At 35.0% G+C, this 23973-nt stretch overlaps 1 protein-coding gene across 1 annotated transcript; it reads left to right on the plus strand.

Annotated features, from left to right (window-relative positions):
- The first annotated feature begins 3872 nt into the window (after positions 1 to 3872).
- Positions 3873 to 21431, plus strand: LOC131038671 (purple acid phosphatase 18). Its single transcript, XM_057971177.2, has 6 exons — positions 3873 to 4171; positions 19084 to 19375; positions 19713 to 20089; positions 20212 to 20400; positions 20486 to 20574; positions 20918 to 21431. The coding sequence occupies exons 1-6, from the start codon at positions 4010 to 4012 to the stop codon at positions 21138 to 21140; spliced, it is 1332 nt and encodes a 443-aa protein (XP_057827160.1). The 5' UTR covers positions 3873 to 4009; the 3' UTR covers positions 21141 to 21431.
- The last annotated feature ends 2542 nt before the right edge of the window (positions 21432 to 23973 follow it).

Genomic DNA, 23973 nt, shown 5'->3' on the forward strand with positions numbered 1-23973 from the left:
CAACCATGCAACATGCGTCCCATATAGTCTCCATACCACAAATATTGCACAAGAGATACAAGAAATGAGGAATATGATTCAAGGACTACAAATTGAAAATCAAAAGAAACCTTATTCCTTTGAAGACATGTCATTATATTTTTGAATAATTCATCACAATGGTCCCTTTTCCTCAAAATTGATGCACCAAAAGTTGACAAATACAAGGGAAAATGAGATCCTAAGTTTATGCCTTTTTGCCTATTCTCCTTGACAACATCCAATAGGTTCTTCATTGTTCTCATCATGTCCATCATTTCTTCTACTCTTTGGCAACATTGGCCATTATAGGCATCCTCCTTGGTGACATATTTCCCTTAGATCTAGTGTAATTGCCTTAGGTTGTTATGGTCTGGCTATAGGGCTACAACTACCTCATAGTTCGACACTTTCCTAATGACACCTACAGGTTGCCTCAGGTTAGTGATTTGTCAACACTAGAGTCTTCCAAAATACTCCTGCTCCCAAAGGATTCAAATATCTCTCTATACCACTTGATGTAGTCAAGGATGGAAGGTCTAGAATCAATTGTCCAGCCTTGTAGCCAAATCAAACACAACATAAGTAATTGAAAGAACATGCAAATTAGTTGATTTAAATAGGAATGCAACATTCCATAGGCCCTCTTACATGCATATCAGAAATAGGCTCACCAACCACAATCACATTTTCACAGGTTGCCACAAGCTTATTACTAAGTTATTTATGCAAAACTTTCCAGATCCTAATTCCCTATCTCCTAACTTCCTAATTGCCTTCTACTAAATTCATAAGCATTTAAATACTGGCTCCAAGTCTTGAAAATGATCCACCTAGGTTGCAACTAGGCCTCAAGCCCAATATCCAACAAAACGTGTAGGTCGGCCCAAACTTGATTACGAAGCTTCAAGGATTAATGTAGATGCGTGTGGCTTCATCTATTGGTAGTCCTGATCCAAAGACATTGTGTGATGATCCATGATGACTCCGCACGGTACAAAGAGTTTTGCATGCTACCTCTCATAGGACGAACTTCTAGTGAAGAGATCTTTTGGAAAACAAGTCCACAATACGCACTAAGAAATATATTAAGTCTACAGAATGTCAGTCAACTCTGAGTGTTTAACACTTTTAAGTCTAGAAATCAAAGCTTAGTGCCTGTGATTTAAGTCGTCCGATCCAGAACTGCCATCATTGGATATGTTGTAGTGACATCACCAATCTGTCCTTGTTCCAATCCACAGGACAAGTTCAGATGTTGCGATAGAATGTGGTAAGATTTACAAGAATGCTCTTGCATCACAAAACCACCACCAAGTGCAGAGAGCTTTTAAGATGCCCATTTTCCTTTTACTTTTATGAGTTTCCAATATGATGTCAGAGCCAGTGAGGTTTTGAAAACCTCTAAGATCTCTGCCAACTTTCCAGTTTAGCATCAGTTTATAAGCACCTAAAGGAAAGAGACACTAAAAAGCATGTTTAAGAAGATCAAGCATCTTCCATGGCTGTAGAACACGACGTTGCCTTGCTTCTTGATTTTGTGCATCTCGATTTGCTTAAGAATGGGTGGGCTGTCAATATATGGGGATGTTCCATAGAGTCATCCATTTGACAGCAAACGTTGCAAAGATCACAATCAGGGCAAATTTCACAGTGTTGTCTTTGTCCTGTCTCAATATCTGGCAAATGTTTCATGTACTCACAAAAACAAGTGTAGTTGAAGAAGAGTAGCATCATGGAAGAATGTTTTGCATGACGCAATGTGTAAATATTGATACTGATTTCCATGAATATTGTGCCTTCATATTAACTGTATTCGCCCATGAATCATAAACAGTTTGAAGATTGGGATCCCCATACACAGAGATCATAGTCTGAACAAGATCTGATGGTGAAAGTCACAGTCTTCTTGTGTGAGGTGTCTTGATAGATTGTTCATAGATGGGCATTAATAAACTAGCATCTTCTAAAGAGAAAAGTTGGACCTTAGGTGGGCTACTTGATGAATAATGAATGTCAACAAATCTCTTCATCTGATGATGATGTATATCACCGCATGGTTCTCTCTTCCTCGAGGCAACTTCTTTGGCTTTTGCAGAGGAAATCTCCAATCCGGAAAGAGTTTTTCAGTTTTTAGATGTGCAAATTGGCCTCTAGTGTACTATCCACTGTTCCAGCGAGCAATGTAATCATTATTCAAATATTATTTTTTTATCAATAAAATTTGGTAAAGTTGAAAGATTCTTAATGAATTTATCAGAAATCAAGTTTCGTTATGTAGAAGGCTCCGACATCAAAAAGAAATGAGGATGAGATTGTACCGATAAATTTGGCGGAATGGATATCTCTTAGTCCTTAGCTCTTAGCCTAAGAGGTTCTCTTCCTCCCCCTCAGGTCTTGTAGCTAAAGAGGTTCCCCTGCTCTTGTATTGGATACATATACGAATTTGTGAACAAACCTCCATACAAAAAACTTTTGATTTACCACTTCTTATATCAAATTTAAAGAGTTTCAGCTTGGAATGTGCCCTATTCAAAGATATGAGCCATAAGGACCCTTTTCATGAGACTTAGAAAAATGAAGCTAAATTTATCATTCTAGATATCCTTGCCATATCATTTATGGCACTTAAATTTATTAAAGATTTGAATTCTGTAACACATACAAAAACAAAATATCTTCAAATGAACATTAATAAAATAGAACAATTCTTAAATTAAAATTAAATCATGTATTCATGAAATTAATAAAAGAAATATTAAATAAATTAAAATAATCTTAATTTAAATAGAATGTTCTAAATAAACAAAAAATAAAAGAAAAATATCATTATGCATTTTTCACTATTACAAATTTTTTTTCAAACCTTGAAAAAAATAAAATAATTCATCAAACAAAAATAAAGTAAATATCATTCATTTAATTGAAATTAATAAGATAAATTTAAATAGTAAATAAAATGGATAAATTTAAAAATAATTAAAACCTTGAATATATTAAATACATTTTAATCTATAGTTATTAAATGAAAACAAAAAATTAGATTTTTATTAAATAAATTTTTATATATGTCAAATGAATATTAATTAAAATAAAACTAGTTTTACATATCTTAAATACATGTATCTAAGAAATGTCAATAGATATCAATTGAAACTTTTTTATTTATCTTAAACTTATTTTATTTTACTTTAATTATGTTTAAAAATTTTAATAAATAAAATTTAATAATAGAAAATAAATTAAATTTGGATGGTTGAATAAAATAATATGCTTAAAACTTCATAATATATGGTATAAATAAATAAATTATATATATAAAATAATAAATTATGTATAAAAATCAAATATTTAATAGGGGAGAGGAGCCAATAGTTAATCTTACTTAAAAATTTCAAATCACTCCCAATTTTTTATAGCAGCTTACTTGGAAAGTCCCTTGCTTATAACTAAGGTTTCAGGACCACATCATCAAATATGGTGCCACATCAGCATGTTTTTTGCCAAGTTATCCAAAACAGCTTCCCACAAAAGTGAGACCAATAGTCGTGCAAAAGAGGCATACACCTAATGTGACATCACATGATTGGTTGCTTTTTACAAATACATTTTGTTCAATTATAGGTAGTCATAATAACAATAACAACTTTAAATTCACAACTAATTGATACAATGTTATCAAAAAATTGAATATTAAATCAACAAATATAGATATTAATCAACAACTACTATCACAAGAATTGAAAACCCCTTCGACTACTAGATCCTTTCTCCTATATATTTTTCAAAATAAAATCTAAACAAATAAATTATGAAATCCTATAACTCATATAAACCCGTCCGATAATATTCCATTATATCATTTATTTATATAAGGGATATTCTTGTGATCTTTTTTATCAGGTGCAACCAGAAGCTAGGAAACAATTACAGCAGTGAGGGTTTAATTTTTTGAAATTGCTGTTACAGCCAGCTTCTACGAGTGAATTTGATGGAGACGAAGGATCGAGGGCAGTCACACATGGCTAAAATTCAAGTGATTGCAATGTTGTTACTAATTTTGTCTGTCAGTGCATCTTCATACACCAGACCTCCTGCAAGAGCTACACTGTCTCTCCCGTGGCGGGGAAAATCAAGCCTCCAGCCAGAACAGGTATGTAGATTATCTCAACTATGTAAACATGAGTCAAATGTTGTCAGTTCTAGAATGAATTTGGTGTGCATCACTGATTATTTATAAGTTGAAATGGGTATTGGTTTAGATTTTTATTTGTTTGATCTTTTGTGTTAATTATACTTCATGTGGTGCTATTTTGTGTTTTGAGGACACCCACGTGAAATTTTGTATACTATTCTCAGTGGGTTTGGGGTTCTGGTATATTAAAAAAAACAATTTAGTTGGATTCAATTTTAGTTTACTGTTTGATCTTTTATGTCATTCGTGCAGGAGTACAAGCACCTTATTTGAAAATCTCTGAATTTTTCAGCTGTCTGATCTTGAAATGATTCCCTTCAGCTTTAAAGATGAACTTTTATGTTAAATTGGACATAAATAATGCGCTTAAATGTGTTTTAACTTTTGAGAGCGCTCACTTGAAAATTAATATGATTTTCGCAATAGGTTTGTAATTGGGGTTCATTTTTTTTTTTAAGATGTTTTATTTTTTAATTAAATTCTACATGAATAAATCCATCCATTTGTGAAATAATAATTTTTTCATCTTTTTGGGTAGAGAAGTGTTTTTAACGATATTTTGGCTGTTTTTGGTAAACTGTACAGAAATGATGTGATTGTATCATATATGTGTTCTGAAAGGCACCCATTTGAAAATTTGTATGTTTTCTTTAATGGGTTTGGGTTACTTGTATTTATAAAAAATGATCAGACGAGGTTCTATTTTTCTTATTTTGAAACATGTGTGCTTTAGTTTTTTCGATGATTATGATTGTAGTGGAATAAGGGCGTCCATTTTTTTATTTTTTTTAAAATTGTAAGTTTTCCAGCTTTTAAAAGTTTACAAGTTGCTGTCCAGTGTTTTACTCAATAAATTGCGGAAGTTTATACAGAAATAATGTGATTTAAGTTTAAGTTTATCCCACAACTTACTAAAAGCTGCACCCAATAGTATTAGCTTTGTTGAACGGGTTGTGTTGTAATGGTAATATGGAGTACTGGTAAGGACATGATCTAGGTCTAACGATGACACAATAAATGAGTTGGACATGGGGAGAAGCTGTGGTTTCATAATTATGGGATAGATTTGAGAGAAACCCCAGCTTTCAGCTGATATCTTAGTGCAAAATTTGTGAGGAGTAAATTTCCTAGAATTACATGTAGCAGTATTGGGCTAACAAGGATACAATTTATTTTTTACTAGTCTTAAAAATGGTGTAACTATTTTGTAGCATATTGCAAATTTCTATAGAATACATAGTTTGCTATATATTTCATTGCACTAAATTAGAGGTGAAGTAGGAGCATCTTAGGGTGTAAGAACAACCTTGCAGCAACAAAAAAATTGTCTTTTACTTGTTTGTTTTGTTTGCAGATTTTCATTTACATTCCAATCACCAGTTAATCATTGAAGATCATATTTCGTTTCACCATAGTGGCACATCTTACATTGCATCAGGACATATATGTTCTACTATGATACTAAATGTTATATTATTAAAAAATAAAAAAAATAAAAAATGTTATATTCACTTTCCAGTAGTTTTTGATAGTCACAAGGGCATTAATTGGTCTTTGAACTTTAATTGGTGTATTAGGCTTATATCCAATTCACTGTTCGTGGCTCATAATTTAGCTTTTCAGAGGTTGCACTAGCAAAGGAACACAGCAAGGTACTTTGGACCTAGGAGTGCTTATGTTGTGTCGCCTGAAGATCCCTCATCACTGCATTTTTTTAAAGAGATCCAATTATACATCTGGCCAACTACACATTTGATGGGGCACTGAACTTTGCACTATCTTGTGGCCGACTGAGATCATTCCTATGACTGATGCTAATATATATACGCTCTTGTAGATCATTAGAACACAGTGAAGAACATTGTAATCAAATAGTTGAGGCCTGGTATGTTGAATGCCCATTGCTGAGAATTGTAATCTTGTTGTGACTGTAACAAAATAAGGATATTTGCTTGTTGATCTATTGAATGGATGCATGGTTGGACGATCCTTCAGTGGACACTCAGCTGTAAATTAGAGCTAAATTGATTGATGTAGTTTTAAAGAATGAGTTTGTTAAGGAGGAAGGATAATACGTGTGGAGAGTGCTTAGAAGATTTTTGGCAACAATTAAATGTTGGCCTAGTGCAGGATTCATGAGTTACGATGTTAGATTCATAAATAAAGCATACAAAGAAGAGGGAGTGCTTTGTGTATAGATTGTCAAAGTTGAAGTAATGCAAATCAAGGAATCTATGTTTGTTTGTACTTTGGTATAAATAAATGAGATATCTCCAATAAGGTGTGATTGTAAATACATTGTCAAATTGAGGCAGCCCATAAAAGAAACCTAACCTAGAAATGATGAAAGTGGTGAAGAACAGGAAGCCAGCCTTGCCTGATAGAGCGAAAGTGAAGAAGAAGACAAGGAAGAACAAATGCTAAAGGCCATATCAAGCATTGGTAAAGAAAACTAGAGTAGATGTTTCCAATTATTCTGGTAGTTTATATCTTGAAGAGGATAGATTGTATAATTGAATTAGAATAACATTTTGAGTATGAAGACAATGATGATCCAAATGGAATAAAATTTGCTAAGACCAAGTTGAAGGGTCATGCTGCCTTTTGGTGGAAGTCAGTCTAGCTAAAATTAATAGGAAAGGTAAACCAAGAATTAGGAGATGGGACAAAACGTTGAATAAATTGAAATCTAAGTTCATTCTTGCAAATTACCAATTAGAGCTACTAAAAGATCTGCACATTAAAGCAAAGAGATATGATTGTAAAGGACTATACTAAGGAGTACTACAGGCTAACAATCCTATTAGGACACCATGATAAAGCGGAGAAAGTTGCAAGATACATGAGTGGCGTGAGAGAATCAATTCAAGGAGAGCTGAGAGTGAGTATGTTAAATATCCAAATAATAGAAGCATGCTAGAGGGCCCTACCACAAAAATAAAATAAACCCAAGATTTGAAGATAGTTAAAGATGACAGAGGAAGAGTAGGGATGTTCTAGTAGGATAGGTTACGCCCTGGTGAAAAGACACCTATGTGGAGGATCCCAAGACTGATAACCCATACCACAAGGAGAAAGTAACAATTCTTACCACAAAGATAGACATGACAGAAATTCACATGGCAGTGACAAATTTGATGGATATCAGAGGGGCAGGGCGAGATATGATGGAGGTGAAAATGAGTTGCAGAATAAACTACTAAATGCTTAAAACTATGTTCAAGAAGATCCAATGAGTGAATCTCTATGTAAGGAACTTGTAATTGCAAAAAATGAATTAAATAAGATACAGGTGCATGAGATTCAGGGGCTTAAGGTTAAAGCCAAACTAAATTGGCTGAACAATGGGGACAAAGGAACAAAAAATTTCTTTTGGTATATCAAAGAAAAAGGGATGAAGGAACAATTGATCAGATTTGGCATGAAGGAAAACTCCTTGAAGATCAAGGTGACATCAAGGAGCAATTCTTTTTGTTCTACAAGGCGCTATTCACCTCTGAAAGCAACCAGGCATTCTATCATAGAGCCATGGAGCATCTTAAGCACATAAACTACTAAATGGTGAAAACTATGTTCAAGAAGACCCAATGAGTGAATCTCTATGTGAGGAACTTGTAACTGCAAAAAATGAATTAAAGAAGATACAGGTGCACAAGATTCAGGGGCTTAAGGTTAAAGCCAAACTAAATTGGCTGAACAATGGGGAAAAAGGAACAAAATATTTCTTTCGGTATATCAAAGAAAAAGGGATGATGGAACAAATTGATAAGATTTGGCATGAAGGAAAACTCCTAGAAGATCAAGGTGACATCAAGGAGCAATTCTTTTTGTTCTACAAGGCTCTATTCACCTCCAAAAGCAACTAAGCATGCTATCATAGAGCCATGGAGCATCTTAAGCACATAACCCTCAAGAAAGTTGCAGAAGAAGATGCTAGGAAACTAGTAGAAGAGTTGTCTATTGATGAAATCAAGAAAGTCATGATGACTCTTAATAATGATAAAACTCCTGGGGCGGATGGTCTGTCCATTGAATTTTATAAGACTAATGTATAGTGGATATGTGAGGATCTGCTGCAAGTTTATAAGGAGGCAATCAGCAAAGGGTCTCTAGGATGTAATATCAATAAAGGTATCATTAAGTTGCAAACTAAAGAGGGAGACAAAACCGTCATTAAAAATTGGAGACCCATCACCTTACTTAATGATGGATATTATTGAAGCTGTGGTGCCATAATTATGGGATACATTTGAGATAAACTCTGGCTTTCAGCTGATATCTTAACACAAAATTTATCAGGAGTAAATTTCCTAAAATTACTTGTAGAAGTATTGGGCTAGCAAGGATACAATTCTCTTTGGACTAGTCATGAAAATAGTGCCACTATTTTGTAGCATATTGTGAATTTCTATAGAATGCATAGTTTGCTATATATTTCATTGCACTAAATTAGAGGTGATTTAGGAGCATCTTAGGGTGTAAGAGCAACCTTGCATCAACAAAAAAATATTGTCTTTTACTCGTTTGTTTTGTTTGCAGATTTTCATTTACATTCCAATCACTAGTTAATTATTGAAGATCATATTGCATTTCACCATAGTGGCACATCTTACCTTGCATCAGGACATATATGTTCTACTATGATACTTTAATGTTATATTCAATTTCCAGCAGTTTTTGATAATCACAAGGGCATTAATTGGTCTTTGAACTTTACTGGGTGTAATTAGGCTTATATCAAATTCATTGTTTTTGGCTTATAATTTAGCTTTTCAAACTTCGCACTAGCAAAGGAACACATATAAAGGTGCATTGGACCTGGGAGTGCTTATGTTGTGTCGCATGGAGATCCCTCATCACCGCTCTTGATTCAAGAGATCCAACTATACGTCTGGCCAACTACACATTTTATGGGGCACTTAGCTTTGCAATATCTTGTGGCTGACTGAGATCATTCCTACGAGTGGTGCTAATATATATACACTCTTGAAGATCATTAGAAAGCATTGAATAAAGTAGAACTAAGTTGGGGCATGGCATTGTATTGCAATATCTTTCAAATGCTATCATTTGCACATTGTAATCAAATAGTTGAGGCCTAGTATGTTGAAAGCCCATTGCTGCAAATTGTAATTGTGTTGTGACTGCAATAAAATAAGGATATTTACTTGTTGATCTATTGAGCACTTTGTTTGGATGCATGGTTGGATGATCCTTCATTGGACCCTTAGCCATAAAATAGAGCTAAGTTGATTTATGTAGTTTTATAGAATGAGTTTGATAAGGAGGAAGAATAACATGTGTGGAGAGTGATTAGAAGATGTTTTGCAACAATTGAGTGTTGGCCTAGTGAAGGATTCATGAGTTACGATGTTAGACTCGTAAATAAAGCATACAAGGAAAGAGGGAGTACTTTGTGTATAGATTGTCGAAGTTGAAGTAATGCACATCAAAGGATCAATGGCTGTTTGTACTATGGAATAAATAAATGAGGTATCTCCAATATGTCATGTCCTCGCCCAAAACAGATGTCATGATGCCCTGCTGAGAGAAAACAAAGATAACAAAAACAAAATAAATAACATATAATAATTGCAGCCCCTATTTATACTAAATTCATGGATTTAAAAATCAAGGGAGGCTGACCTCATCAAGGAAGTTAAGGCTGACTAATGAAAGGAATAAGTAATGGCTAATATTAACATGTCTAAGGCCAACCCAGCATTAAAATGAGATAAAATAAAAATAGTAAAATCAATTATCTGAGAGGCCAACCTCACTTTGAAAGGATACATCTCTTCAAAATGAAAGGGTATGACCCCACCAATAGAAGATATAAATAGAAGGAGATCTACTTTGAGGAAGAATATTCTAGGATCTAACAGCAGATATAAGCATAGATAAATCCTAAAAGCAGTAAGCAATGAGCTGCACCAATAATATAATAAAAGCAGCGGTCATACTAAATAGGAGACAGCAAATTAAATAATGCAACGATCAGTTACTACACAGCAATAGTATCGAACCATGAAGGAAGACAATCAATCCAACTAGCAATCAGTGCTCATAAAGAGCAGATCAGTCCAGAAGATATCAAGCATCAAGCATCAAGGAATTATTTCAAAAAGGAACATCGATCCTCATAAGAGAGAAACAATGATCCAATAAATAGATTGAACCATTCAGAATCCAAGGAGGGAATTGGCATTAAGTCAGATCTGTCTAAATTGCATCAGCAGACTGAGAGTATATAACCTGCAATAATCTCATGTTCTACAATTATAATAGTATGAAGTAGTGGAATCAATAATTGTTATGTGATAATGTCATACATATTCTAAATCATTAATTTATCTATACCCCAACAAGCAATCATGTGGAGAAGAGGAGGAAATGAAAGGAAGGGGAGCAGATATGAGATCACCATCTAAGTAGACCACTCCATGATGGATGTCTAATGTGTCTAATGTACCAACCTATTGTGCTTTTGCAGTTAAACCTATTGTGATGAATATAGACGTGACATGACTTATCTAATGTATTATGATGATTATACATAATTATACTCATGTGTGATTACTAACCCTAATAGAAATAATTAGTCTTGTAAATTATATCCAATATTATCTAACATGGTTACAGGATCTCAACCGGATCTATCTTGATAAAGACGTTTTATTGTTAAAGGTATGATCCCTAACTATCTAACATTTCTTATTTTAACGGAATTTGTGATTTTAGGGTAAGATCTAGGGTCCTCCCAAAAGGAGATATTACACAATAAGGTGTAGTTGTAAATAGATTGTTGAATTGAGGCAGCCCATAAGAAACTTGTAAATATAGTGCCCATTGTGTGCTGGTTTGTAGGGGTAATTGTGGATTGACCATCGACTTGAGGCAATTCACACCAAACCCAAGATGTCACCATGAAGATGACATGGTATTGTTAATGTTGTTGGGAGGATGGAAGAGGTGCTTGAGTTGGTGAAAGTTATGAAGATCGAGATGGATATTTTTTAGGAGAACCACAAAAGAAACCATAACCTTAGAAATGATGAAAGTGGTGAAGACCAGGAAGCCAGCCCTGCTGAGTAGAGAGAAAGTGAAGAAGAATACAAGGAAAAACAAATGCTAAAGGCCATATCAAGCATTGGTAAAGAAAACTAGAGTAGGTGTTTCCAATTATTTTGGTAGTCTATATTATGAAGAGCTCATGGATTGGATAACCAACTTAGAATAACATCTGAGTATGGAGACAATGATGATTCAAATGGAATAAAATTTGCTAAGACCAAGTTGAAGGGTCATGCTACCATTTGTTGGAAGGAAGCCTATCTATAAAGGAAAAGGAAAGGTAAACCAAGTATTGGGATATAAATGTTGAGTAAATTGAAATCTAAGTTCATTCTTGCAAATTACCAATTAGAGCTACTAAATATTTGTACAATCTAAAGAAAAGAGATATAATTGTAAAGAAACTAAGGAGCACCACAGGATAACAATCCTTTCAACACACCATGATGAAGGACCAAAGAAAGTGGCCAGATACATGAACGGCTTGAGAGAATCAATTCAAGAAGAGTTGAGTATGTTAAACATCCAAATAATACAAGTATTCAAATGGCCCTAACCGCAAAAAGAAAATAAACCCAAGATTTGAAGATAGATAAAGATGACAAAGGAAGAGTAGGGAGGTTCTAAGAGGATAGGTCACACCCTAGTGAAAAGAGACCTATTTGGAGGATCCCAAGAGTGATAACCCATACCGCAAGGAGAAAGTAGCGATTCTTACCACAAAGATGGACACGATAGATATTCACATTGCAATGAAAAAATTGATGGATATCACAGGGGTAGGGGGTGATATGGTAGAAGTGATGGTAGACCTTTAAAAGGAACATGTTTTAGATGTGGAGGACACCAAGCGTTTGAATGCCACCTAGGTCAAAGAAGCCCTAGATGGAGGTCAGAAGAAAGAGCAAGAGCTGCCCATGTTGATGAAGAGATTGAGAGATCATACAAATTTTAAGATGAAGTAGAAAAAGGTAAGTCCTTTGCCACAAGAAGGGCTCTATTTAAACATGATTATGAGGTGGAGCCAATACAAACGATAAGTTTGTTCCAAACAATATGCATATTTGGAGGCAAGTTTTATGTTGTTACATATTGTAGTAGTATAGTTAATTTAGTGTTTGAGGAGACAATAGACAAGCTGAAATTAGAAAGGCTAGAACATCCCAAACCCTATAGGATTGCTTAGTTGCAAAAGTGACATAGGGTGTTAGTGAAGGAACAAGGGTTAAATTTAAGATAGACACTTATCATGCTGAAATTTTGTGTGACATAATGCCAAAGGATTTGAGACATGACAATATGACAAAAGTGCTACACATGATGGAAGAGCGAACACTCATAGTCCAACAATGGTAAGAGGCACAAGCTGATTCTGCTAAAGGAAAGAGGATATGTTTGCAGCAATACTAGCATTTTTCTAGTGGACAAAAGAAAGTTTTTGGATAGCTTGAGGCATGAGGATATGTGTTTTGCATTGATATCTAAGGTCTACGACACCACAAGCACAATAGACAATAGCACAAATGTAGAAGAGGCACCACAAAGAGAGGTTTTAAAAATATTGGTAGAATACCAAGACATTATATCAAACAACATGCTCAAGGGATCGCCACCAGTAAGGAGTATTACTCATCGTATAGATCTGGTTCTCGGGGATAATTTGTCAAATAAGGTGACAAATACGATTACACTAATAGAAAACAGAGTGTTGAACCAACAATTGTAGGAATTGATGAGAAAATGATTAATCAAAGAGAGCGAGTCCGTGGCACCCAAATTGCTAGTGACCAGTAAGGGTGGTGAATGGAGGATGTGTACAAATTTTAAGGCAATAAATAAATCCCCATAAATTATAGGTTACCATTGCTAAGGATGGATGGCATAATGGAATGTTTGCTCAAAGCAAGGTATTTTACTTAGATTGATTTGAAAAGCGCTTACCATCAAATAAGAATTAAAGAGGGAGATGAATGGAAGACATACAAAAGACTATGTGAGTGGTTGGTTATGCCCTTTGAATTGACTAATGCACCAAGTAGATTTATGAGGTTGATGAGGTATTGAAGAAATTTTTGTGCACATATTGATTTTCAGCAAGACTAAGGAAGAACACCTAGAACATATCAAATTAGTTTTGTAGAGATTGTGGGAAGAAAGGTTGTTGATAAACATTAAGAAGTGTAGTTCATGAAGATAGAGGTGGTATGTTTGGGATTTGTAATCGTAGTTGGAGGAATGAAGATGGATCTAGAGAAGGTGAGAGAAATTGTGGAATGGAAGATTTGTCATGGTTTGGCAAGTTTCTATAGAAAGTTCATTAGGAATTTTAGTTTCATTTGTATATCTCCAACTAAGACAACGAGGGGAGATAAGAATGAGTTTAAGTGGACCTCTAGAGAAGACAAAGTTTTGAATTGCTGAAGAATGTGATACAATAGGTAATGCTAGCATTGTTGAAATTTGACAAGGCATCCCAAGTGGATTGTGACACAATTGGAATTGCAATAGGAGAAATGTTGAGGCAAAAAGGAAGATGTATAACTCATTTTAGTGAAAAATTGATGGACACAAGAAGATACTCAGCTTGTGATCAAGAATTTTGTACCATAATTCAAGAAATGAAGGCATTACTTGTTACTAAAATAGTTTTTGTTATACATTGATCATCAAGCATCGTAATATTTGAACAACCAAGGTAAGATGAATCAAACACATATGAGATGGATAGAATTTAAGCAAAGTTATACTTTTGTATTGAAACATAGGAGCAAAAAATCTAACAAGGTTTTCGATGCACTGAATAGGAGAAAAAATTGCTTACAAAAATGAAAATAGAAGTTGTTGGGGTTAAAAGAATTGATGCAATTGTATGGGACTAATTTGACTTTGTAGAGGCATAGAGAGCCTATAAAATAGTAGTAAGTTGATAGAAGTGGCTTGACTATTTGACAGAATGAGATGTTGTTCAAAGGTAGTTAGTTGTGTATTCCTAGAAGCTCAATGAGAGAAAATTTGACCAAGGATAAACATATGGGCAATTCAGCAAGACATTTTGGAATAAATAAGATAGTTGCATTGGTAAGTGAACTATTTTTGGCTTCAAATATACAAGGATGTGTTAGATTGGTCCAATGGTGTAGGGCTTGTCAAATTGCAAAAGGAAGTAGTCACAACATATGTTTGTGCTAGCCATTACCTATTCCAGAGAAATCTTGGAGGACATAAATATGGATTTTGTATTGGGATTGCCAAGAACCCAAAGATGTCATGATTCTATATTTGTGGTTGTGGATAGATTTTCTAAGATGACACTTTTCATTTGATGTAAGATAAACAAAGATGAGGTACACAAATGAACTATTTTTCAAATAACTTACGGGATTGCATGTTTCCTAAGGAGCATTGTTTCAAATAGGGACACTAAATTTGTTGATATTTCCAAAAATCATTGTGGAAGAAGGTGAATAATATAGATTTTAAATTTAGTTTGGCATATCACCTAGGAATTGATGGACAAATTGAAGTAGTGAATAGGAGTTTAGGTAACTTGTTAAGATGTTTGGTTGGAGAAAAGATAGGAAATTGGGATATGGTTCTACCCTAAGTCACAAGATTTGGCAAATTTCATCTATGAAATTCAAGATTCAACAAACTTCAAATAAATCTTAAAAAATTGTATTTGTTTGCCCTTATATTCATAGGAATAAGGGCTTACCATTTTTAATAAAGAGAAACTCGGTGTTGTAATCGAGTGAATAGTAGGATGTTGCTTTTTTAATATCTATTTAATTTTTGGGTCTTTTTTTTGTTCATTCTTGGAAGGGGATTGAGCGGGACCCGAATGGATTCGTTTGTTGTTTTGGAGAAGGGAAGATGTGAATCATTGAGGGGGCAAGAGGGCAGAGCCACACACAACAAACTTCAATCCTCAATCCTCTCTCACTTGTGGCTGAGTTGTCTACCCATTGCTAAGGATCAAAAGATCAATGTCAACTCTTCCGCTTGTTCGTTGCCTCCTCTTGCTATTATTCACTTTCTAGAGTTTCCTGTTCGACACATGCACCCAACAATCTTATGGAATGTTCCTAGGAGTGATGTATGTTAATATTTTAATTTTTTGTTTTTTAAAATAAAATTTAGTATCTTTATCTTTTGTTTTTCAAACAATATCGATTTGTTTTTCTTATGTTTTAAAATTTTAGATTTTTTATTTAATATATTAATAATATTAATATAAAATAACTTTAATACCTTTAAATTTTGTTTTTTAAACAATGTCAAATTTTTTATAATCAAAATATTTAAAGTAAATTTCAATTATAATATATTTATTAGTTAGTATATAAAATTTAATATACTTATTATCTATATATTAATAATAGCTGAGTTAAATTTTTAAACATGTTTATAATATAATGCTTTTCAATTTATTATTAAATATTCAAATTTAACATAATGTTTTATTTTTATGGATTTATTATTATATTTAAAAAATCAAATTTATAAAAGGCGAATTTGACGACAATTTTTTTCCCTTGCCACACTCATCCAAATTTAATTGTTGTCGAACACGAATGCGAGCCTTGTGACATAGGTTCTACCATAAGCAAAGTCTGCATACAATTACTTAGCTAATAGGAATACAAGAAAGACACTATTTGTGATCCCATATGGCAGTAGCCCAAGGAATGTATTAGAGTTGAGGGATATAAATATGGAAGAAAAGAGGAATGCATAGGCAAAAGAATTCGTAGAATATATGCAGGAAGTACATTTAAGAAGCCATTTGGAGAAAATGAATGACTAGTATAAGGAGAAAGTTGGTGAGAAGAGAAAACATAAGAAGTTTGCAATTGGAGAAGATGTGATGGTATATCTTAGGAAGGAAAGATTTCTAGTGAGAACATACAAGGAGTTAAAAATGAAGAAGTTTGGTCCTTGCAAAATTATAAAGAGGTTTGATTTAGGAAATGCATATGAAGTGGAATTGTTGGAAAGGTTTGGGTATATCACTAGTGGTCAATATTTTAGATTTACACCAATATCACGAAGGAGAGTCAATGGAAAGTAGCAAAGGTACAATGGCAAAGTCAAGGAACACAACAAAAGAAAGAATAAATAGAGTAGATTTTGGACAATAGAATTGGAAGGAGCACCAAAAATAGGCATTATAAGGAGTATTTAGTAAAGTGGAAAAGAGAGCCTAAAGAATACTCAACTTGGATTTCAAAGATTGAGGTAGATCGTCTTTAGCTACTAGAAAATGAGAGACTCACTTTTCAATCAACCTTGGGGGTCTAATGTAGGAACATCCCAGGGTGTAAGAGAAATATTTCATCAACCAAAACTATTTTCTTTCACTGGTTTGTTTTGTTTGTAGGTCTTCATTTACATTCTAGTCACCACATAGTCACAAAAGATTCAACCGTGTCTCAGCACAATTGCATATCCTACTTTGCATCCAAAGATATATGTTTTACTAGGATACTTCAATGTCATATTCACTTTCTAGTAGTTTTTGGTTATCACAATGGCATCAATCGGTTGTTGAACTTCATTTAGTGTATTCGGGTCATACCCAATTCATTGTTCAATGTTCATGGCTCACAACAACTTTTTGGAGTTTGTGCCAGCAAAGGAACGCATAGCAAGGTACATTGGACCCAAGAGTACTCATGTTAGGCATTGCATCAAGAGCTGATGCAGGAGCATCCCCGGTCGTTGAGCAATCTTGCATCAACCAAAAATATATTTGCTTTTCAGTTTGTTCTTGTTATGTGTTACTTCTGGAATTCTCCGGTAGTTCATTTTCCTGTGCAGATCAGATTCTTGGCTTCCAGACGTGTTCTTATTCCTTGTTCTAGATTTCCAGTTCATTTGGACTCTTTTCCGGCAAGTTATTGCTTCCAGATTGGCCGTTTCTTGGTTCCTGGAGCAGTTGTGAGCTTAACGGCTAGTTGGAGATTTCTTCTCTTGCGGAGCGATTTCTCGACTTGCGGATCTAATTCGCACCATGCACGATGTTCCTAGGCTCTTGGCCGACCTTCTTTGGTGGTCCACACTTTTTTATTGTCTTTGTCAAAGGTGATCTTCATGCTTTGGGTCCGATCTATCTTACACGTGTCATTTTCCTGTCTTTGGAGAATGCGATCTTTTGTGGCCAACCCGGATGTGTTCCGGATGCTATTTATATTGTTGTAATTGATCCTTTGTGGGGCAGTGAAATATTATATGAGAATGATTTCATATTATGTAGTTTGGATGCCTCTTGGAGGTCCAGATAGATTGAAATCTGGAGTGTAAGTCGTTCTAGGCCTGTAAGCCTGCATGTATACCGGATGTTGCAAGACGGTTTATGATGAATCTATGATGTTGCAGATGTTTGAATCAACATTTTCTTCATGTGTTGTTGTTGCTTCCGTTGTGTTACTCTTGCTGCATGATCTGGATTGTTCTTGTTGGTGTTGGAAATAAGCCACACCCGGACCGACGATGGACTGGTCCAAGAGGGGCCAGTAGCTCAGTGGTAGAGCACTCCAGCAGCGTATGGAAGGTCCTAGGTTCGAGTCCTAGCTGGTCCATGTCTCAACATGGTATTAGAGCCAGGTCTAGGCTAGGAGCCCCAAGCACACGAGAGGTGTGGCTTAAGGGGGGGTGTTGGTGTTGGAAATAAGCCACACTTGGACCGACGATGGACTGGTCCAAGAGGGGCCAGTAGCTTAGTGGTAGAGCACTCCAGCAGCGTATGGAAGGTCCTAGGTTCGAGTCCTAGCTGGTCTATGTCTCAACAGTTCTCTTTGAGGACCCTTCAGATTATGGCTGCATCAAGAGCCCTCCTCATTGCACTCTATTTATGAGATCCAATTATATTGAGCTTTTTGCCACCTTGTGGCCAACTGATATCATTCCTATGTTTGGGAGCTGATATATAACACTCTTGAAGATCATTAGGAAGTATTGAAGAAAGTAGAACTAAGTTGGGGCATGGCATTATATTGCCATGTCTTCTGAATTTAATTTTTTGCACGTTGTAACTAAACACCAGAGTCTTTGCATGTCAGAAGCTCATTGCTGTAGATTGTAATGTTGTTGTGAGTCTGTGACTGTAATAAAATAAGGATATTTTTTGTTGATCCAGCAAGTGGTTGTGAGTTAGTTTGTTTGGCTGCATGGTTGAATAATCCTTCATTGGACCTCCTGGCTGTGACTGCATCAAGTAAGAACAAATGCCAATAACAAACAAAATCAGATCTTCCACATGCTTTGAAGCTTCATTAAGTCAAGTAAAGTGCTTCCGTGAAGAGCACTATGGCCCATGGCTTCTGTATGCCCCTAGAGAAATTTGAGCATCAGACTGTTTGGTGTGTTTTAATTCGTACTTCTACTTATCTTCAATTGGGGAGTCGGTGATGGTATGTGTTTTTTTTTATCTTTTTGATAGTCAGCTTCTACCATTGTTAAATTGATTTATTTGTTTTGGAATTATGAAAATTTTGGGCCTTTGATAGAGAAGTGTGTTTTATTATTGGACTTTCCTAACATTGTTAATAACTTAAATGGGATCTGGCCTATTGTTTGGAATCGATCTCACTAGAGGCATATGTTACAGTTAAACAATATCAAAATTTCAGGTCCATCTCAGTTGTCAAGAAATATCACTTAATGCTCACCTTTATATTTAGCTCTTGTGGTAGATTGGTTTCATGGTAAGGAAATACTAGGTACAGTTGCTTGCTTATTATATATATGAAGTGCTCTATATTTACCAACAGGCTTGTTGAAATTTTCATTTGTAGGTACATATTTCTTTGGCTGGAGCTAATCATATGCGAGTCACATGGATTACGAATGGGGCTAATGCACTTACAGTGGTAGAATATGGAACTACTCCAGGGGTGTATACTTCATTATCAATGGGCGATTGGGATTCATATTCTTTCATGTTATATGGATCTGGTAAGATACACAATGTTGTCATTGGACCACTTGAAGCTAATAAAACTTATTTTTATCGGTGTGGAAGATATGGAGAAGAGCGCAGTTTCAAGACTCCTCCATCACAGTTTCCAGTCACTTTTTCTGTTGTTGGTGAGACATCATGCTTATTTCCCTTATCTTACATGCAAAATTTTGTGAAGTTCATAGCAAGGAAGCAAAAGAAAAACAGTTCCCCGTATATTGTTTATCTCTTTCTATACAGTGGTTCTTTTCTGTGTCCTTTTTCTGTGTTTTCTTCTGCTCTATAGCAGTTCCCATCCTGTTTCCGCAAACAAACTTCAAATTAGAAAGAACTTTATGAGTTCCCAAGGACCTTTAGGAGTCATTCTTATCTCGTTATTCTGTTTTACTCAGGTTCTGACATTCTTATTCTTTAAAGTTTTAAGATTCAATTTCTAACCAAACTCATTATCTATATTTGCTGCAGGTGACCTTGGTCAAACGGGATGGACCTCTTCAACTTTAGAACACATTCAACAATGCAATTACGATATCCACCTTTTGCCAGGTGATCTGTCATATGCAGATTACTGGCAGCCTTCATGGGACTCATTTGCACGGCTAATTGAGCCTTTGGCAAGTTCGAGGCCATGGATGGTCACGCAAGGGAATCACGAGAAGGAATCAATTCCCTTAGTTATGCCTGCATTTAGAGCATACAATGCACGATGGCATATGCCTTTTGCAGAAAGTGGTTCAAGTTCAAACCTTTATTATTCATTTGAAGTTACAGGAGTACATATTATTATGCTTGGTTCCTATACTGACTATGAAGAGGGCTCAGACCAGTATCAGTGGCTTAAGGTACATGTTTTATAAAGTGTCTGTGACCTACTTAGGGTTTATAAGCACTCCACTGGTAAGTATATAGTCAGAAATGCTTCTTGTTACAAATTTCCTGAAGCTCTGATTTTTTTGAATTTTAGGATGACCTTTCAAGGGTGGATAGGGTGAAGACACCTTGGCTTATAGTTCTGTTCCATGCCCCTTGGTATAATAGTAACACTGCCCATCAATGTGAGGGTGATGATATGATGGCAGCCATGGAGTCACTTCTCTATGATGCAAATGTTGATATTGTACTTGCAGGGCATGTACATGCTTATGAACGTTCTGTAAGTACATAATTCCTATCTGTTCTGTTTTCATATGGTTGTAAAATTTATTTCCATGAATTGCTAAATTGTCCATATTGTTCAGACTCGTGTCTATATGGGAAATGTTAATCCTCGTGGCCCCATGCATATCACAGTAGGCGATGGAGGAAATCGTGAGGGTCTTGCTACAAGGTAAGCTTAATAAAAGTGGAAGGTTTTGATACCTATTGTTTGATTTATTGACCAATTTGCACAGTGGCAGCTTGTTCTAATGGAGCTATTCATCACCATTCAGAAGTTAATTGAAATGAAACATGTTATTTTCTGGTTGAGCATGTTTGAAACTTAGTAGATGCCTGAGACAGAGAGATGAGAGATATTTTATGTCTGCCAATTCAATCAGGATTCTAGCTTGTCTGATTATTTCAGACATGCCCATTTGATCTTTGAGTAGCCTTATATACTGAACTATATTATGTTATATTCTTCACTGGTTGATGCAATAATCACAAGACATTTGCTGTATTTCCTACAGGTTTATTGATCCAAAACCTCAATGGTCCACATTTCGTGAAGCAAGCTTTGGACATGGCGAACTTAAAATTGTCAATGCTACACATGCACACTGGACCTGGCATCGTAATGACAATGACGAGTCAGTCAAATCAGACGAAGTTTGGATTGAGAGTCTTAGTAACTCTGGACGGTGTGCAGATGATGTCAATGAGAGTAGAAGGAAATTTCTATTTGCACCGTGAGTGTAAGAGAAAAAGGAATTAACTAATCTTGTTTTGAGGAGAATGTTGAAGCTGTAAATATTAATGTATCCATATTTTTGGCAAATGAAATCAAATATAGATGCTAAACAATAACTTTCAAGCTTAATAGGTCCCATGCATAAGCTATGGTTTGGATATCTCAGCTACATAACTTCTGGACGGATCTTCTAACAGATCCTATAGTTCTTTACAGAGAAGACATGTAGGCATTGCCCTCTTAAGATTTTTACTTTCTTTGTAATATATAAAGAAGACGATTTCAGGGGTGTACTTCTATTGGAAATTTGCTTTTCTGTTATCTATTTAAGAAATCTCTTCTAATGAAGTACCTTAGCAGGATTTGAGTTGAAGTTATGCGTTGAACCTAATTAAATACCAGTGCTGATTGTTACTGACTTTTATAGTCCATGATTTGTGAAAGAAATATCAAGTTTGATCTGAAGCCCGATTGAGTAGGCTGAACCATCTTGCTAGGTTCACAGAGACTCTTGGGCTTCTACCGTTTGCAAGGTTAGGTGATTGTCCTGTAGTTAGGTTTAATCCCCTTATCAGAATATCTAGGCTTTTGGTGACTAGTGCACACCCCTTGCTAGGGAATTTCTCAGCTTCAAAGTTTTGAACTTGTACCTACCAGTAACTCTGGTTAGTCCTCAGGTCCCGAGCTTCACCCATTCAAAATCAAATTGAAAGAGAGCACTAAACTAAGATCAATTTTTTTCTCTCTTTGACCTGGCAGATTCTATCACTTTTGAACAATAAGTTCATTACATGCCATGGCAAGGTTTTAAAATTGAGCATCATGAGCTCTTCAGTCAGGTATTTTTCATACCTTGTAAGTCTTAAATATTCTCTTGGGGAGGGTTATATTTATGCTTGTTATTTTATTCACGATATGGCCTTTGGATATATATGATAATATTTATCTTGTTAAGACTGCATTTTATTTTGTGTTTCGCTCACCAGACATTTTGGAGCCATTTTTTTCACTGGACCTACTATATGTTTGATCAGTTTATTAGTTTCTGCCAGTAGGAAGTCTCTACTTATTCATCTGTTACATGCAAATATTGGGAAGCTTTAAATCAAATAAAATCAAGAATCAAACTCTTTTGACCATGGTTTAATTTTGGGCCATAATTCTTTTTTCGAAGTTATAAATAAACAATTTAAAGGTGTGCTATTTGACTGCTGCACTGTTTCTACCCACAGAACAGTCTTATTGTTTACACATTTTTCCTTTTTATAATACAAATTTCCAATGTTCCTTCTGCTCAAAGGCATAGGTAACATTGATAATTTGTTGTTTTTCTGGGTGATCTATCGGTCGGTGCTTCTTGTCTGTTGAAATATTTTTGTAATTGTATTCTCTTAATTAAAAAAATCTCGTCAGTCATTAATTTTTAAATCACTGTTGCTAGACCTGTCAACTTTTCCTGTCACAATTATAGCAACATTGCATTATATTGCCAATTGGCTTTTTTTCTAGATGCCCTGGCACTGACAATTAAATCAAACTGGACATTTTTAACTGTGATTTCATACAAATTTGACGTGAAATTTAATATATAAAGAAGGCAGTGGTGAGGAGCACATTATATTAAATTCAAGTATATGCTGTTGTTGATAAACCTGGCTATTTCTTCATGTTCATAAATTCGCAAAGCCAGTTAGTCTCTGTCGGTTGGTATCCACCTTTGGACAACCCAATGAACTGGAGCACCAAATTCTTGTCAATATACTCAGATAAGTCATTTAGTTTCCAGTAATTTGTGTTTCATTTGGGAAAAGTCGAGCTAAAATAATGAAAATCCCATTAATCTGCTTAAAATAATCAGTTAGCTTGCGAAAATTCAAATACAGTAAAGACCACAATTTATTAGTATCTTGTTATTGAATTTAGTCGATCTTAAAGTGAGTAAAAAATATTTTAATTGCGAAAAGTGCATGTAGTAAAAATGAGTAACAGCTTTGGCCCAGTCTGAGAAGAAAAATCTCTCAGGGAGAATAACAACTTTGGCACCAATCTAAGGAAAAGAAAACCTCAGGAAGATAGCAAGTCAGGGTTAGCACAACCATCATTAGCAACGCAGTGTTTAGTATTAAATCAAACAGTGAGAACGTATGAACAGTACTATCATATGTGTTGCATTTCAAGCATATTTTGCACAAATCAAACACAGGCCCAAATAAAATTTGAAAGCTGTGTAAAACAATTCGGGAATGCATCCGAGGAGGGCATGCATTATGTGACGGTGTGCTGCTTTGATTATAGACTGTAGCTACATTTGATTACTTCCCATATGCATTAGTAGTATGAATGCAAAGTGAAAAAATGATGAAACGTGCTGCCAATAACTCACTGCCCTCCGAGAAAGGGCAAGTTCGCTGAGGTTACATAACATAATTCTTGAACATGTAGCCGTCATCCAAAAAAAACAACAAAAACAATATCATAGTCTATGTATCCTTCATAAATTAACAGATTTCTAAGCTATCATTGATAATTCCATACTCCACATATACCTCATTCCATTAACAGATTTCTGAACAGATATTGACAATTTCATACTCTACATACCCTATATTACTGTAATGGGAAAAAATTGTATTTTTTAACTTTTATTACATTAAATGTGAGTTAAGTTGTGCAATGATAATTTACAAAATTTGAAATACATAAGTGACAAACTGAATCCAGAATTGTAAATAGCAGAAAGAAAGGAACCTAGGTAGCATTAGAAGACGAAGTTAACTATTTAAGATGTTATCACAATGCGTTGACATCTACGTGATGCGGTGTTGTCCAGGAAAA

The sequence above is a fragment of the Cryptomeria japonica genome, chromosome 9, assembly GCF_030272615.1.
Source record: "Cryptomeria japonica chromosome 9, Sugi_1.0, whole genome shotgun sequence".
NCBI classification, from domain to species: domain Eukaryota; kingdom Viridiplantae; phylum Streptophyta; class Pinopsida; order Cupressales; family Cupressaceae; genus Cryptomeria; species Cryptomeria japonica.

Bases quoted from the DNA above. Each gene is read 5' to 3' on its own strand.
- LOC131038671 (XM_057971177.2), top strand. From the start codon at position 4,010: ATGGAGACGAAGGATCGAGGGCAGTCACACATGGCTAAAATTCAAGTG. The intron at 20,401-20,485 runs GTAAGTACATAA...CATATTGTTCAG, and splicing joins TACATGCTTATGAACGTTCT to ACTCGTGTCTATATGGGAAA. The intron at 20,575-20,917 runs GTAAGCTTAATA...TATTTCCTACAG, and splicing joins CGTGAGGGTCTTGCTACAAG to GTTTATTGATCCAAAACCTC.